The 15,769-nt window shown below is 41.2% G+C and overlaps 1 protein-coding gene across 10 annotated transcripts in view; it reads left to right on the forward strand.

Moving 5' to 3' along the window:
* agrn (agrin) overlaps window positions 1-15,769 on the forward strand; it is a 309,753-nt gene that overhangs the window by 242,586 nt on the left and 51,398 nt on the right. For 9 of the 10 annotated variants that reach the window (XM_035947335.2, XM_055013259.1, XM_055013257.1 and 6 more), the window contains 6 exons: window positions 5,416-5,558; window positions 7,863-7,968; window positions 10,420-10,539; window positions 11,481-11,645; window positions 12,677-12,820; window positions 15,546-15,670. In XM_035947335.2, the coding sequence (XP_035803228.2) occupies window positions 5,416-5,558; window positions 7,863-7,968; window positions 10,420-10,539; window positions 11,481-11,645; window positions 12,677-12,820; window positions 15,546-15,670 (803 nt within the window). The remainder of the gene's footprint in view (window positions 1-5,415; window positions 5,559-7,862; window positions 7,969-10,419; window positions 10,540-11,480; window positions 11,646-12,676; window positions 12,821-15,545; window positions 15,671-15,769) is intronic. The other variant, XM_055013260.1, reaches the window with a different exon arrangement.

A 15,769-nucleotide genomic window follows, 5' to 3' on the forward strand; every position in this document is an offset into this window, starting at 1 on the left:
AGGCTCGCACAATAGAATCTTTTCTTTTCTTTTTTTTTTTGCACTCCCCGTCGCTCCCTGCTGTCCCACCCACTCATGTCTCTCTCCATTTTGTAGTGTTCTCCATCAAAATTGTGCCTCTTGACAAAAGGGTCACCAATGCTTTCACAGATAGGGGTGGAGATGGGATTGTCTGAAATCGATAAATTTCACCCTAGGGGCAACCACTAGTTCTGTCTTTTTCTGCAGGCTCTTTCCCTGATTCTTTCAGCCCCCTCAAATCTGACCCAGACCCTCCACAGGACGTCTGGTGTGAATGTAAAACAGGCAAAACCAAGTTGCTGGTTTTCCCTGTGAAATGCCTGTGTTGTGCTGCCTGTCTTTGGCTACATGCCTTTAAAAAGGATTTGTTGCTGATATATTCACACCTGCCTGGATGTATGAGTGGTAAGTTTTGGGCAAAATTAGGAGTATATATTGTGTAATACAGCACCTGTGTGACAAAATGTAGTTCTGTATGTTGTAGCTCTATTGTAGACAGCAACAAAGCTGTACATTACCAGCATACAGAACCCCACCCCCCCACTTCATACTTCAAATCCAAGATAAGCCTGGAGAGGAACTGAACATGTGATTTATGTACTTGCGTAGACCTGCCTTAAAAACCATCCTCATTAGTCTTGCTGGGAGGGGGGGAGCACATAGCATAAAAATGGAAGTTGTTTTCTCCCGCCTTTTATTTAGCAGTAATGAAAAATGACAGTGTTCTCACTGGTAGCCATACAGGGAAATTTATCACCTGTTTAATTTCACACCCGGGTAGGCCTGGCCTCAGCTCCTTTTCTCGACACTGACAAAGTGGCAACTGAGAGCAGTGCATCACCTATGGGGGCCCCGGTCATTTTTTAATTGAATACACATTTAATAAACAAGATTATGAGTGCAGGATCGCAGAAGTGATGCACGGTCCAAACCCTGTTCCTCACATCGCATGGATCGGATCAAGTTCTGAAGCACATGAAAAGGCACAAAAAGCAAAGTAAAGTGTATGACTGGGTGAGAAAAACTCCTTGTAGGGAGATGAGTGGAGTTCTTCTTCATGGTACATCCATTACTGAGCTTGTAACCTTCTGTTGAGGCAATAAAACTTCTTCATTCCTTCTGCCACCTCTAAATACTCCATCCCTTCTTCCCACCACCTGTGACGCTACATCTCTCTTTATCTTATGGGAACTTTATTTGGACTAACGCACTGTCACATCAGTCAAGAGCAGGCCATACAACAGACTGATAGATGGAATAAAAACAAAGGCAAATTGCGCCACGCTGCATCCTTCAACAAATGTCATTTCCCATCTCCTGTGACTCACGCCTTAACGAGGGAGGATTTGTTGCAAACGATGTCCGGGTTGACATTTACTCAGGTCATGACATCAGAGGTGGCTGCTCCTGGAGCCACTGATTTTGACACACCACATCTGGTTGACCAGACATCCTCAGGCTGCATTTCTGTCCATCACACACATTTTCTCCTTTATCATCTGCTATTATTCCATGTTTTCCTCTCTTTTTTGCTTCACTCATTTTTTTTCTTTAGCCCTCTGAACCTCAAGCAGTTTCTGTATGTTTTTTCTTACATTTTTACTCACTCTGGGCCCATTTTACACTGCAATATAAAGTCCTGTAACTCTGTGGAAACTGTACAACCAGGACTAGAAGTAGACTAGAAGAGCAAACTGAAGTATCTGTTCTGTGCAGTAACACAAAGTTCTAATGTCATAACTCATATAAAAATTTACTTAAAAGCTGAATTTCTGGGATTATTTATTTAGCGAAAATTCGAAAAACTTGGGGGCTGCACTGCGGCTCAGTGGTTAGCACTTTCGCCGTGCAACTAGAAGATCCCTGGTTTGCATCCTGGCCTTCCTGGGATCTTTCTGCATCAAGTTTGCAGGTTCTCCCTGTGCAGACTTGGTTTTCTCCAGGTTTTCCAGCTTCCTCCCACAGTCCAAAAACAGGTTAATTGGTAACTCTAAATTGTCCATAGGTGTGAATGTGAGCGTGATTGTCTCTATGTGTAGTCCTGTGATAGACTGGTGACCTGTCCAGGTGTCCCCTGCCTTCACCCTCAGTCAGCTGGGATAGACTCCAATCCCCCACGACCCTAATAAGGATCAAGAGGTGTATAGGCCAGGCAAGGCAAGTTTATTTGTATAGCACCCTCCATGTCCAAGACAATTTAATGTACTTTACATAAAACATTAAGAGCATTATAGTGAGGTGCAGATAGTTAAAATATACCGTGCAGATTTCATGCATAGGCGCATGTATAGACAATGGATGGATGGCATCAACATTTACAACATTTTTCAAAGCACCCTGAGGTGTTACCAACACTGGGAAAAATGGTGGCTCTACATACCATAGATTTTTAGTATTTACATTTGAATTTTTCTACTTGTCTTTACATCCAAAATGTTACTGAACTTTTGGGACATGATTGTAGCTTGTAGTGGAGTTTGGTCATGGCTTTGTCAGTTGTGCTAAGAAGGGCAGAATCTTTCATCTTTTTACAGAATCTCGTCAGCGTATACCTTTTTTCTTTTTTTTTTAAAAATGAGGGATGCAGAAAACAGTGATTTGTTGAGATATCACAATTTTAAGCTTTGATTGTTTTCCTTGTTTGTTGGCTTGTTTTTCCTCAAAGGAACAACACAAATTAGTGGTTGGTAAATTTAAGGATCCAATAAATGAGTGTTTTTACAGTTTCAGATAAATGGTATCATTTTGACTATTTCAAAAAAAAAGTAACGTGCCTTTCAAATGTGTCAGCGGGTTTGTGGGTTCAAAGGGTTAACAACACACAATTTTACACGGCTTTGACAATAAGGTCTTTTCTATCACCTCTATTATTTGTACTGTTAAATTGTCTCTATTTTTCTTGCACATTATTCTTATGCTGATCATTTCCTTTCTTCTCTCCACTGCTGAATACTGTCTTCTTAATGGAGCTCCCTCGGCAAAATAGACTGCGGCTTCTGACAAGACTGAGTAAAAAGGAACGGATGGGCAGTGCCGAGAGAATAGCTGATACAGCCATCTTAGCTGGGGATGTATTAATTGAAAGGTTCATAGGCAGCGCGGGTGGTGGGCACATCAAAGAACAACAGCTAATTAGGACCCCCCCCACGCCCTTCACTTTTATTTATTCCATTCTAATGTCCTACCTCCTTTATTTATTTATCTTGTCTCTGTGAGGGTGCCTGAGCGGAATATGAATTGGCTACTCCTGTCTTTCTCCGTTACTGCGTCATGCTGTGCTGGCATACAGTGAGCGGATACAGGAGGACGACCATCGCTGCCTGAGCTCTGACGCCACTCTTGATCTTCTCCGGCCTCGGCTGACTTCTCCTTTTCAGATGCCATCTGAAGCTGAGTACCTGTGATAATGTTGCTAGCAGTTGGAAGTCATCACGCAGCCTCTTAGCTCTGTCACAAACTGTTATTTTTAACTCGACCTGTGGTTCGCAATCAATAAGCTGCGACAGCGGCAAATTTAGTGAAAGGATTAGGGTCGACAGGTTGTGCCACTTTAAAATGAAGACAAAGCAAGTCTTTAACAAGTCGTGATGTTTGTGGGGGGTGTGGCCTCCGGAACTCTACACAATCCTGCAGCTCCTTCGTATTATCCACAGATAATGAGCTGAGGGCTCCTCCACTGTATCGACCTCTCAGATCTCTCACAGCTCACTGCTGCTGACCCAAACCAAAGAACTACCAGGTCTCCATCTGCTCCTGCCCCTCCCCTACGCTGTGACCATAATCTACTTTAGGAGACGGGTTATGCTAAGTGGTACTTCTATCACAAGGACATTGATTTCACCATTAGAGGTGGCACATCAATACACAGAGCTGAATGAGCCCTAAAAGAAGACACGAATAGGAAGAAACACCTTGATTACCGAGTGCTTTTTTGAGCCTTTTAGCTGCACTGGGAGCTTTTAGTTGGACTGCATTCCTTTTTTGAATAACAAATTTGTTTCAAATGAACTTTCTCTGAGCCCCCAGGGTGCCTCTCTATGTCTGACATTCTCTCCATCTTTCATGCTGACTGCTTTCATTCCCTGCTTCATACACATTCACCTAATCTCCCTCAGGAGTTCCACTGCAGGTGAAATTTGCAACTTCAAAAGCAGGATCCTCCCACTTCTTTGCCTGTACTCTACAATAGCCCCGATTTGTTTTTCTTAAATGAAACAGCAAACAACCCTGTTGGATAAGTTTTTTTCCCTCCTTGCATTTCTTGTAAAAAGTTTTGTGAACCTACAAATCCTGAAAAGTGATTAAGGGATTTGGTTTGTCCTTGCTACCTGGAACATAAGGTCAGCTTGAGCAGTTCCCCAAGTACTTTTACAACAAATAAAAGGCCTTTCAGGGTCTTAGTTAGAGTAGCTGGCACAACTTCCTTTAAAGTCTCGGGAGATAATTAGATTTTACAGAACACTTTGCAATTAGTTGCATTCTCATATCAGGAAGCAAGCACCCATAAAGTCGGCCTCACCACCAATTCTCTCTGCACATTTGGAGGCCAGAGTTAATAATTCCCTCCCTTTTTTGTTTCTGATTTAATTGAAATGAAAAGGATGCCTCACTGGTGGTGCAGAGATGTCTAATTTATTTAGTCAATCTCTAACCCTCGCAACAGTTGGTCATTATCTTCTGCTAGCAGCAGCGCCTTTGGTTCCCCTCCCTGTCACAGCATGAGGGAAATATAAATTATCCAAGCTTTGTGTGTAAATATTGAGTTTACTTAACTCTCTGAACCCCTAAGCCCACTGGCAGGTTTAATAGACACGTCATTGTCTAAAAAGTTCCCCAATTTGATCATTTATCAGAGCCAGAAGCTGTAAAACAGAAATCAATTTTTCAACTTGGAATCAGAGCTAGAACTGCTCTTTTGTGACATTCTGTTCATTCAGAAAACCTACCTTCATCTGAGGTATCAGTCTCTTTTTCCTGCATGTTTAGTTAAAAAAATGACAATTGGTAACACATGGGAATTCGGAAATAATGTTTGACAAGTTTCTTCATTTTTGTAAAATAAATTATCAAAGAAATTCAACTTAGTTTTGTTTTTTTTGGCATTTTAAATGTGTCATACTGCAAACAAGATCATTGTGAGTTCTCCCTGCTTTTAGCCATGGTTGTGCTGTTTCAGTAGCTGTGTAGAACTTTATATTGCAGTGACAAATGAGCCCACAGTGAACAAAAAGGGGACAGAAATAAAAACACTTAGAAACTACATGGAGCTCAGAGGGTTAAAGAGGAATAAAACTACATCACAGTTTCTACTTGGTGCAAGGGGGCAACTCCCTTGTGTGTGGTTGCGCTTGTTTTATGAATGATCGTGCGTGTATTTTGTGTATTTTTATGCAGACTGTGGCTCAGGAGGCTCAGGTTCAGGTGCAGAGAGTTGTGAACAGGACCGCTGTCGCATGTTTGGAGGCTCATGGGACGAGGACGCCGAGGACGACCGATGTGTCTGTGACTTCGCCTGCAAAAGTGTATCTCACAACCAGGTACAGCTGCCTGCAATAATCACTCACCACACAAGCATCAGACACCTCCTGCTACTGACTGTTTTCATGGGATAACTGCATATCCACAGTTTACCAGGTATATGCAACCGTTCAAAAGTTTGGGGTCACTTAGAAATGTCCTTATTTTTGAAAGAAAAGTTTTTTTCAATGAAGATAACATTAAACTAATCAGAATTACAGTCTAGACATTGTTAATGTGGTAAATAACTATTCTAGCTGGAAACAGCTGATTTTTAATGGAATATCTCCATAGAGGTACAGAGGAACATTTCCAGCAACCATCACTCCTGTGTTCTAATGCTACATTGTGTTAGTTAATGGTGTTGAAAGGCTAACTGATGATTAGAAAACCCTTTTATTCATGTGCAATTATGTTAGCACATGAATAAAAGTGTGAGCTTTCATGGAAAACATGAAATTGTCTGGATGACCCCAAACTTTTGAACGTTAGTTTCTGTTTAAATCTCTTTAGAAATTGTAGTCATAACTGTGCCTTATTACTTAAGTTTTTCCTTAATTTTCACTTCAAAATGTATCCACATGATATTCGTCCATACGTCTTTCATAACAGTGCAAACAGAAACTGCTTTTCCTTGTGTAAATTTTACTATATGAATAAATATGAGGTTAAAAAAAAAAAAGCAGGTTCAGATGTAACCCCACAGGTAACTCACTCACTAACTCACTCCATAATTCCTTATTAAATGTCTTTCAGCAAAACCTCAAAATATATTCATGCAAGTGGGAAAAGGAGAAAAATAGCATGGACAAAATGACTGAAAACTAGTTTTGCTTGTTTGTTTTACACTGTTGGTGCATTTTTCATAGTGCTAAGGCCCACAGTGTTCTATGAACCTGATTCTTACATACATCTCTGGACAACTGACAATGACATACACTGATGAGTTATGACATTAAAAGCAGGTGGAATGAATAACGCTCATTATCTTGTTACAGTGGCACCTGTCAGTGGGTAGGATATGTTAGGAAGCAAGTGGGCGAGCATAAAGTAACTTTGCCAAGAGCCAAATTGTGAAAAGTAGACAGATGGGTCAGAGCATCTCCAGAGCAGCAGGTGTTGCGAAGTGTTGTGCAGTGGTCGTAGCGACCAAGAGGACAGACTCATTGGTGTCCAAGTCTCCTTGATGCATGTGTGGAGTGAAGGCTGCTTGTGTGGTCGGATTCCACACAAATTGATAAAAAAAAACAACTTTAATGCAGCCTGACATAAAGATGTCAAAACACACAGAGCATCACAGCTCGTCAGAGTGTCCATGTTGACCCCTGTCCATAGCTGGACCTTCGGGTAAATGGACAAAAGAGTTTTACGTCATGTGGGCAGCCTGGTGCATGAGCTGTTTACCTAGGGAAGAGATGGCAGTAGGATCGGGAAAAGATGAACCAGCAGACGCTGTGTGATGCTCTGGAAAATGCAGTGCTGAGAAACCTTGGCTCCTGCATTCATGTGGACGTTGTCTTATCACATCGATCTAAACTCTGTTGCAGATCAGACCCCTTCATGGTGACTGTATCCTCTGATAGCAGCCGCTTCTTTCAGCAGGATGATGCTCTCTGCCACTCTGCAAACATTGTTCAGGAATGAGGAACACGACAAAGTGCTCAGTGTACTGAGTTCGCCTGCAAATTTCACAGATTTCAATCTAATTGAGTATCTCAGCTGGAAAAGCAAGTCCAATGGACAGAGGCCCCACCTCAGACCTTCCAGGGCTCTGATACCACATGATGCCTTCAGAGGTCTTAGAGCTGTTTTGGCAGGTGGTTTTCTTGTTGTGGCTGATGGGTATATTTTGAGTTAAAAACTATGGCGGGACAAGTTTTCAAACTGCATAAAATATATTATGTTTTATTTTTATAAAACATGTCCTAGATCTCATATTTTACAAATAACGTTGCAGGTAATGACCCTCTTAATTCAAGAGCTACGTAGTCTCTGTCCTGATGCGTTTGAATGCACCTTACAGTCTCCTTCAGCAGCAGTTTGCTTAGTTGTCATGGATGTGACTCAGCTGTCATCACACGGTCTACGCACAGTGCTTACAGTATAACTTTACCCATGTCCATTACAACTGAGACAACTGTTTATCTTCAGTAATGATTTTTCTGCAGAAATACAATTGTCAAGGTGAATGATAGGTCACACTAGATACAGAGCCTGCCTTAACAAAGACAGGTTTCTGCCACACAGAAGTCAAGTGAGCAAAAGAGCCTTGAGTGAAAGTACACATTGTGTGAAACTCTGCTTTTTTCCTAATTGTTTTGCAGATTTGTGGCTCAGATGGAAAAAACTACAGCAACGAGTGCGAGCTGAAGAAGGCCAGATGTGAGAAACAACAGCACTTATTGATTCAGAATCAGGGACCCTGCACAGGTCTGTACATTACACCGCTCATAGTTAATGTCATTACAGAAGCACTTCTTCAAGACTCATTATCAGTGACATCCCATTTCTCCATTCATTTCATCCATTGGTGGGGGAATAATTAAATCAGGTTGGAATATATTTCTACAGCACCACTGTTGTTTCTCTTCAGTGTGACCACTGTAGCCATAAGCAAGTGAAATGATAACGGTCAGTGTTAGATATGATTTGTGTGTCTGCGTAATCTGCTTGGGGGAAGTTGACTCAACACACTTGCAGCCTTTTCTCGATCATATTTGTAAACTGACCGGTCCTCTGGGGCCGACTGATGTACAGAGCTCTAAATGTTTCTCACGGGCACATGTATGCACTGAGCAGATAACAATAATGATTCACTTTTTCCACCCAGGCATTCTGACACTTTAAACCATTGAACTTGTAGCTTGCCTCTTAATCCTCAGGATACCACTTTGCCCCACTTTAATACGAACACCGTTTTTTTTGCATGTAATGAATGACTGTTATCAGCCAGAATAGTTGTCAGATCAGTGGCTAAGCAGCAAAGGTTAACCCTCTTCCTCTCTATGACTATGTTAATGAAGAGCCTTTGCTAGTGCAGGCCGGGGAGCAGAGCAAAAGGCACTTAGGGGATTTTGTGTGATCATTCCAGCCTGTTTGATTCCCTGTGGGTCTAAAAGAGAGGAGGATGGAGAGAGTTGAAGAGAGTGAGAATCAGGGAGCTGCCAGTGTTTTCACACACATCCCTGCAGATTCTTCTCCTTCCTAAGCTGGCCTCCTTGGGCACTGACTGTCACGCTTCTCTACCATCCATGGATAATCAATCCTTTTTTGAAGAGCCCTCTATGAGAACAAGACCTCTGGGCTCTGCTTTCCTATTGGCTAATGGAAAAACTCAGATCTTGGGGAATTTCGCTGCCCTCCACATTAGCTATGTAAGGAGAAACTTCATTTGACCTCAACTCCCGAAACTTATCAAAACATACCAGCTCCCACTTGCCCATCATGAAAGCAATCTTGTTTTTTTTAGAGGTTCTGAGTTTGAAAAAGTGCCTCTTTTGCGTACAGTGTCAACACTGTCATCTGCCGCATGCATGTTTGTAAAGTTTCTCTCTCCTAGCATTTCAAACAAAGCTTTAATGCTTCTTGCAAACTCAAATCTGGGTCAGGTATTTTTAATATAATCCAAAGAAATACTTATTGGTTTACTAGACAAGCAAACACGTGCAGTTGTGCCCTTGCATGAATGAGACTAGCTGCAATGATTGCAGCGAGAACGCACAGCAGCAGACCTTGAAAACGTGAGGGTAATATCGCACGTCACAGTGAGCTGCATTGTGCCGGACAATGGCCGCTGAAGAGGAGAAACCCATGAAGTGTGGAAGAACATATGAAATTAAAAGTTCTCCTCGTCCTAATAGGCTCAGTACAGATAGCTGAATGGAGCGCTGGAAAGTGGCAAGTTAAATGAACTGTGTCCAAAGCCCATCTCTGGAGTGGGAAAGCACTGGAAAAAGAGCGAGCCGAGTCATCACCATTAGGCTGAGGCTCATATCCACACCAGTAACAGTGTGATTTATGGCCCCTGTATCTCCAGCCTCCAAACTCTAAATGAGCTACACAAGAAAGGGAGATTGGGAGGCGAATGGAGAGAGACAGAGAAGAAGGAGGGAAAAGATTTCTCTTTTTTTATCTACAACTTTTCTTTTTACTCCAAAGCCTGTAGAGAATGTGAACAATGCTATTTCTGACTTGGCCATTAAACAAACCCCCTTTTCCTCTCGCTGCATTTATTTTTTTGTTGTTGTTGTTGTTGCTCTCTTCCAATATCTGGAAAAGCGCCAGGTTTGGGAACTCATTTGTTTCTACTTTGTTGAATGTAGCTCTGTATTGGGTGCTGTCACACTAGTTTGGCGGCTGGAGCATCCTTAGACAAAGGAGCTCTCCACACGTTGCACACAAGCCCAAACTGCTCGGCACATTCCTTCACATTATGCAGCAGGCTTTCTTTTTATTTATTTCATTTTTTCAGGAAGGTTGTAGGGCGGCAGTGCAGTTCCGTAATATTAGACAAGAGCAAATGAAGAGAACATGCCTCCTAGAAGGTGGTAAATGTCAGCTGCTGCACATTCACCAGAAATGCCATTGTTTGTTTTCACTGGAGGTAATAGCATCATTTTCCCCCTGATTTTGAGCCATTGTGGAGCAAGTAGAAAATAGAATTGTTATCTTGAAGCTGGCTGCCAGCCTCTCCACCTCTGCCCCTCGAGCCAATCGCATTGTTGGCAAAAAGTTACATGCTGCTCAGAGATTGTGTTGTATTATTCCCCACCACCCACCAAACCCCACCCCACAGTAATCACTCAAATGTTGGTGTTCTTCTTTTTTTTTCTCCTTGTACCATCTTCCATCTCCCCTCCCTGTTTGCTCCCACCTCATCAGCCGATTCAGCCGTGTCTGTGCCTGAGCTGACGCCGCCCCAGCACTGCAGCCTAGCGGTATATGGCTGCTGCTCCGACAACGTAACGGCTGCCTTAGGAGTTGGACAGGCTGGATGTCCCAGTAAGTTCCACTTTGACCCTTTGCCTTCTGTGTGCCCCGAGTGTGTTATGTGAACTCAAAAAACATCGTAGATGCTATCAGGCTGCTGCCGCATCTGGGGCTTATTGTCCTTGACTGCAATTACAGTACCAAAGTTGCAGAGCAGAAAACGTTTCATCTTAATCCAAGGAATAATTATGATAATGCTGTGCTGTATCAACAGAAAAATCTCTTCATCTGATGATCTTGACAAATGATAACACAGAGATGGAAGAGAAAATGCTATACCAAGCCTTTAGCCAGTGGGTTCAGTATGGATGGAGAAAATGCGGACTTATAAATAAGGATATACACTACCGTTCAAAAGTTTGGGGTCACCCAGGACAATTTCATGTTTTCCATGAAAACTCACACTTTCATTCATGTGCTAACATAACTGCACAAGGGTTTTCTAATCATTAATTAGCCTTTCAACACCATTAACTAACACAGTGTAGCATTAGAACACAGGAGTGATGGTTGCTGGAAATGTTCCTCTGTACCTCTATGGAGATATTCCATTAAAAATCTGCTGTTTCCAGCTAGAATAGTCATTTACCACATTAACAATGTCTAGACTGTATTTCGGATTATTTTAATGTTATCATCATTGAACAAAACTTCTTTTCTTTAAAAAATAAAGACATTTCTAAGTGACCCCAAACTTTTGAATGGTAGTGTACATCAATTTAGTAAATGAAAACTCAGCTAAGCTCATTTTATCCACCATTTTATTTGGGAAATTGGGCTTACTGAACATTGGAGCCTAGCAGAAATCTTGAATACTAAATGTCTATAGGGGAACAGTATCCAGTTGGTATAGGTTTTGTGACAGTGTGTTCTTTCAAAGTCAGAAAACCATAAGTAATGGCAATAAGACAGTGTGCCTCTGTGTGACGTCTCCATTGCTGTGTTCTCCTCAGGTACCTGTCAGTGTAACGTCTATGGCTCCTACAAGGGGACATGTGACCCAGCTACGGGGCAGTGCTCCTGTAAGCCGGGTGTTGGGGGTCAGAAGTGCGACCGTTGTGAACCGGGCTTCTGGAATTTCCGAGGCATCGTGACGGAAAATATGAGCGGATGCACACGTAAGGGATCAGACAGTATAAATATTATTTATTTTACTTTTGCACAGAGGTTTTACATGGTTTTTATGTGACCTGAAACATTGTCCTATGACTCATCTGTGGATCTCTCAATGAAAGAAATTGCCCCTTCCTAATTCTTTTAACAAAACCAAACATGGTTGACCTCACTTTATTAGAATGAAACCAAAAATAGAATATCTAAAGGATATCTTAAAAAAAAAAATCACTTTAAATGAAACCAAGTCCACTCCAGGTAAGTGAGAAAATACTTTTGTTATAAATTAATTAATGTCTCAGCCAACCTTTTACGAAGTATGAGCTTGGTATCTATAAAGTCAGTGTAGACAAAAAAATGCAACTAGGTAAACTATCTAAGCTTAGAGTACAACTTAACTATTTGATGCCAGTTGTTTTAAAGTGACTGCGTCCTTTAGTCCTGTCAAAACTGTATTGAATGAACTGCACTCATTTGTATTCAAGTAAAGAACAGGGTCAGGACCCCTTGTTTGTCTTGGTGTAATGCAATATGGTGACCAGCTCGTGTCCTGCCACTGAGGTTTCATTGGACATACGCTCCCAAAGCCACAGAGCATTTTCAGTCAACAGCAGGAAGCCTGCAGGTGCCTCACCCATGGCCTGACCTTAACAAGGTTTACCCAAAGCAAGCAGACATCACATTGCACGCCAATACCACGTTCAGCAGGAGAGGAGCAGAAAAAACAGACATCATTGATTCTAGGAACATGATGGGGTTGATGTCCTTCCCGGAGGTTGTTTTCTTGAGTTTCTGTTACATACTCGCCCTCCTCCTTCTTCTCCTCCCTCTGTGGCCCCTAAGGCTGGATGAACTATTCCCAACCCCTGACTCCTAGACAAAGATGTATCTCAAGCAAAGCACAGCGGCTAAGGCTGTTTTCGATCACGTTTTATACACTATATAGCACATCCCTCTTCCTGTCCATGTCCCTAATTGACAGATTTTTTGCTCATAAGTTATTCTCCTCCTTGTGTCTTGTACCTGTCCATGGCAGCGTGTAACTGCGACGCCACAGGCTCGGTACGGGATGACTGCGAGCAGATGTCGGGATTGTGCTCCTGCAAGACGGGAGTTAAGGGCATGAAGTGCAACGTGTGTCCAGATGGAAGCAAGATGGGCATGAACGGCTGCGACAAAGGTAATAAGAGAACGTATCAAGTCTATTTGTGAAACATTAACAAACCACACAAAGGCACACACAATTTTCTCCTTCAACCCAGCTTCTGTCTATCATTCTAAAGTGGTTTTCTGTCACTAATCTGATCCGCGGATCGGCCTCACAGCAGCCACATTTTTCTTCATCTGCTCTTCACATCCATCAGGTTTATTGGCAAAGAAGGAAGTGGCAGCAAGATAGTTATTCGATTGTGATTAGAAAAATACTGGAGTGTATAAGTGGCATGTGTGTGACATATTCCCCATTGATATTTTATTTTCTCTATATAATACTCCGTTTTGGGATGATTCATGATATGCATGTGTGTGTTTATACCTCTGTCTAAAGACTATTGATTACTTTTGATTCATAATGAGAACAGCCCCAGTGATTGCACGAGCTAAAAAGCTAGTTGAAGGAAAGGTTAGTTCCTGCTGTGGGGTCTTGCAGCTCCTTGATTAAGATGCACCGTCAGACATCAAGTGGAAATCAAACATTTAATGAAGCCAGTGGTCCTGGCACAGGTGGAGCACTCCGCCATGCATTCCGCCAGATAAAAGACAAGGCTCTCAGAGGGTGTACTACATAAAAGCAGGAGCCAAGCATTGGGGCGCACTCTAAGCCTTTGTGATGTTGCAACAATGCAGAGACCCCACACTCACAGCCTGGTGGGTGGATGGTGGGCTCCCTGGATGCAGCTCCTGCTGTGGCCACTTCAAGGCTTCAAACAAGCTTTGGGAGAGATTTATGTGGGTAAAGTAGAGCCAAAATAGCCTGAATGCACACCTTTAAACAGCTCCAAACATACTTTTTCTGCTCCACTGAAGTAATTTTAGGAAAATGCTGTGGTCGATGAAGCTATGAATGTTTTCTTGTCTGTGATGTAAAAAATGTTATGATTGCATTACCACTATTGCATCATGTTTGAAAAGATGCTAAAATCAAGTCACTTACTTAGTCAAATACAGTGCAGTGAAGCACAGCCATTAGCATTCTATACAACAAAGCAAATAGATGGGTTTTAAAAGCATGATATAATGAAATATCCTCAAAATCACACCATTTATCAGAGCCAAAAAGTGTAAAAAAAAAAAAAACACAAAGACTTTTTGGACTTTCAACATTCTAATAATTCTAGATTTATATCTGTGAAATGCAATTCTGTTGAAACGTATTAAAATCAAAGCTTAAAATCATGGTATTTTATCAAAATTACTTTCCTTTACATTTCTGGTTAAATAATTCACCAACGATTTTCTGTAACCAGATTCTGTAAAAGAAATAATTCTGTGCTTCTAAACACAACCATGAAGCCAACAGACGCTCAACGTGTCACATGACATCAATTGTTTGACTTTTCAGCTGAACTGCAGGCTGTGTTCATGTGTTTCTAGTAAAATGTCTGTAGTTTGTAGACCAACCATGTTTTTTCCAGTATTAGTAACAAATATGGGCACCTGGAAAAATGTTGTATGTTCAGTTTCCAGGTTTTATAAGTTTTTGTAAAATCAATTATCAAGGAAATTTAACTTTGTTTTTCTTCCTTTTTTTAATCATTTATTGCATTATAACTGTGTCATTCTGCATAGAAGACATTTTTGATTTTCCCCTCCCTTTAGCCACAATTGTGCTTTTTCCATAGACATGCAGGACTTCATATTGCAGTGAAAAATGAGGCTACGGTAAATAAAAATGTGTCAAGAACAAAAAACAGCCAGACACTGCTATGGGTACACAGGGTCAAGCACCAAGCCCTCTATGCAAGGCTCACTCAGTAGCCTTCTAGTTCTTAACAAAAATGCGAACACCACCCCACTGCAAGCTAGCACATTGTGTTAGCATGAAAAAGAATTCTCTAACTAGTATAAAACCTGCCAGTAATGCAGATGAATAATCGATTGCTAATTAGGGGGGTTGCAACTGTTGGGGTAACAGACTCTCTTGGTTTTCAAATATAACACTGTGGTTTGGATCTGTGTCACTGACTTAGTGGCACAGAGCAATCACAGCGTTCTGTCACTGTGAAATATTAAATATTCATGTAACTGTATGTTTTAATTTAGCTTAACATTTTAATGTACAAAGCTAAAAATAACATTTTGCCACAAAATGTACAGAGAGTGTTTCAGGATAGAGAAGGCAGATATCAATTAAGAGGAAAATGCAACTTCAAAATTAACAAAAACTGTACAAATTGAGGAAGATTCTGTATTTCGTTCAGCGGGTGTGACAGTCACTGGGTGTGCACAAGTTATTATTATTCATTATTTTTTTTCTTTAATGATTTCTTTTCTATAATTGTCTATTTATTTATGCCTATTATTAGTTGGGTCTTTTCTTTCTGTTGTTTTTTGCTATTGTTAGGTTCTTTTCTCTTTGTCCTTTTGTACAAATGTAGATGGACATATTGGTATATATTTATTATAAATTATATTCATTATTATTATTATTATTAATGTTGTTGTTGTTATTATAGCTTGTAAATGGTAGTATTTTAAAGAAGCAGGAAGAATGAACCTAGATGAGCTTCGACTTCTTCCCACTCCTTTTTGAACAAGTTATTCATTGTCTTTTGTTGTTGGATTCTTTTTATGTTGAAGTGTTCAAAATAAATTTTCAAAAATCAAATCAAATCAAAACACACCAGGATTCATGAGGCATCTAAAGCTGTACAGAATATGTAACGTTGCAAACCTTCTCCCCACAGGTCCCGACGCCCCGACATCTTGTGATGAGCTAGAGTGCAATTTTGGAGCTTCTTGCATTGAGGTGAACGGTCAGGCCCACTGTGAGTGCCCCTCACCTGACTGTGACCTGAAAAACAAAACTAAGGTGGGTCTTACACTCGGTCTGCTCTAATGAAATAAGTAGTTTGATCCACAAGTTTTCAAAACGGCTCAGAACAAGTATACATGGTTTGTTTGGCCTATC

Source organism: Amphiprion ocellaris, chromosome 8 (genome assembly GCF_022539595.1).
Source record: "Amphiprion ocellaris isolate individual 3 ecotype Okinawa chromosome 8, ASM2253959v1, whole genome shotgun sequence".
Lineage (NCBI taxonomy): Eukaryota > Metazoa > Chordata > Actinopteri > Pomacentridae > Amphiprion > Amphiprion ocellaris.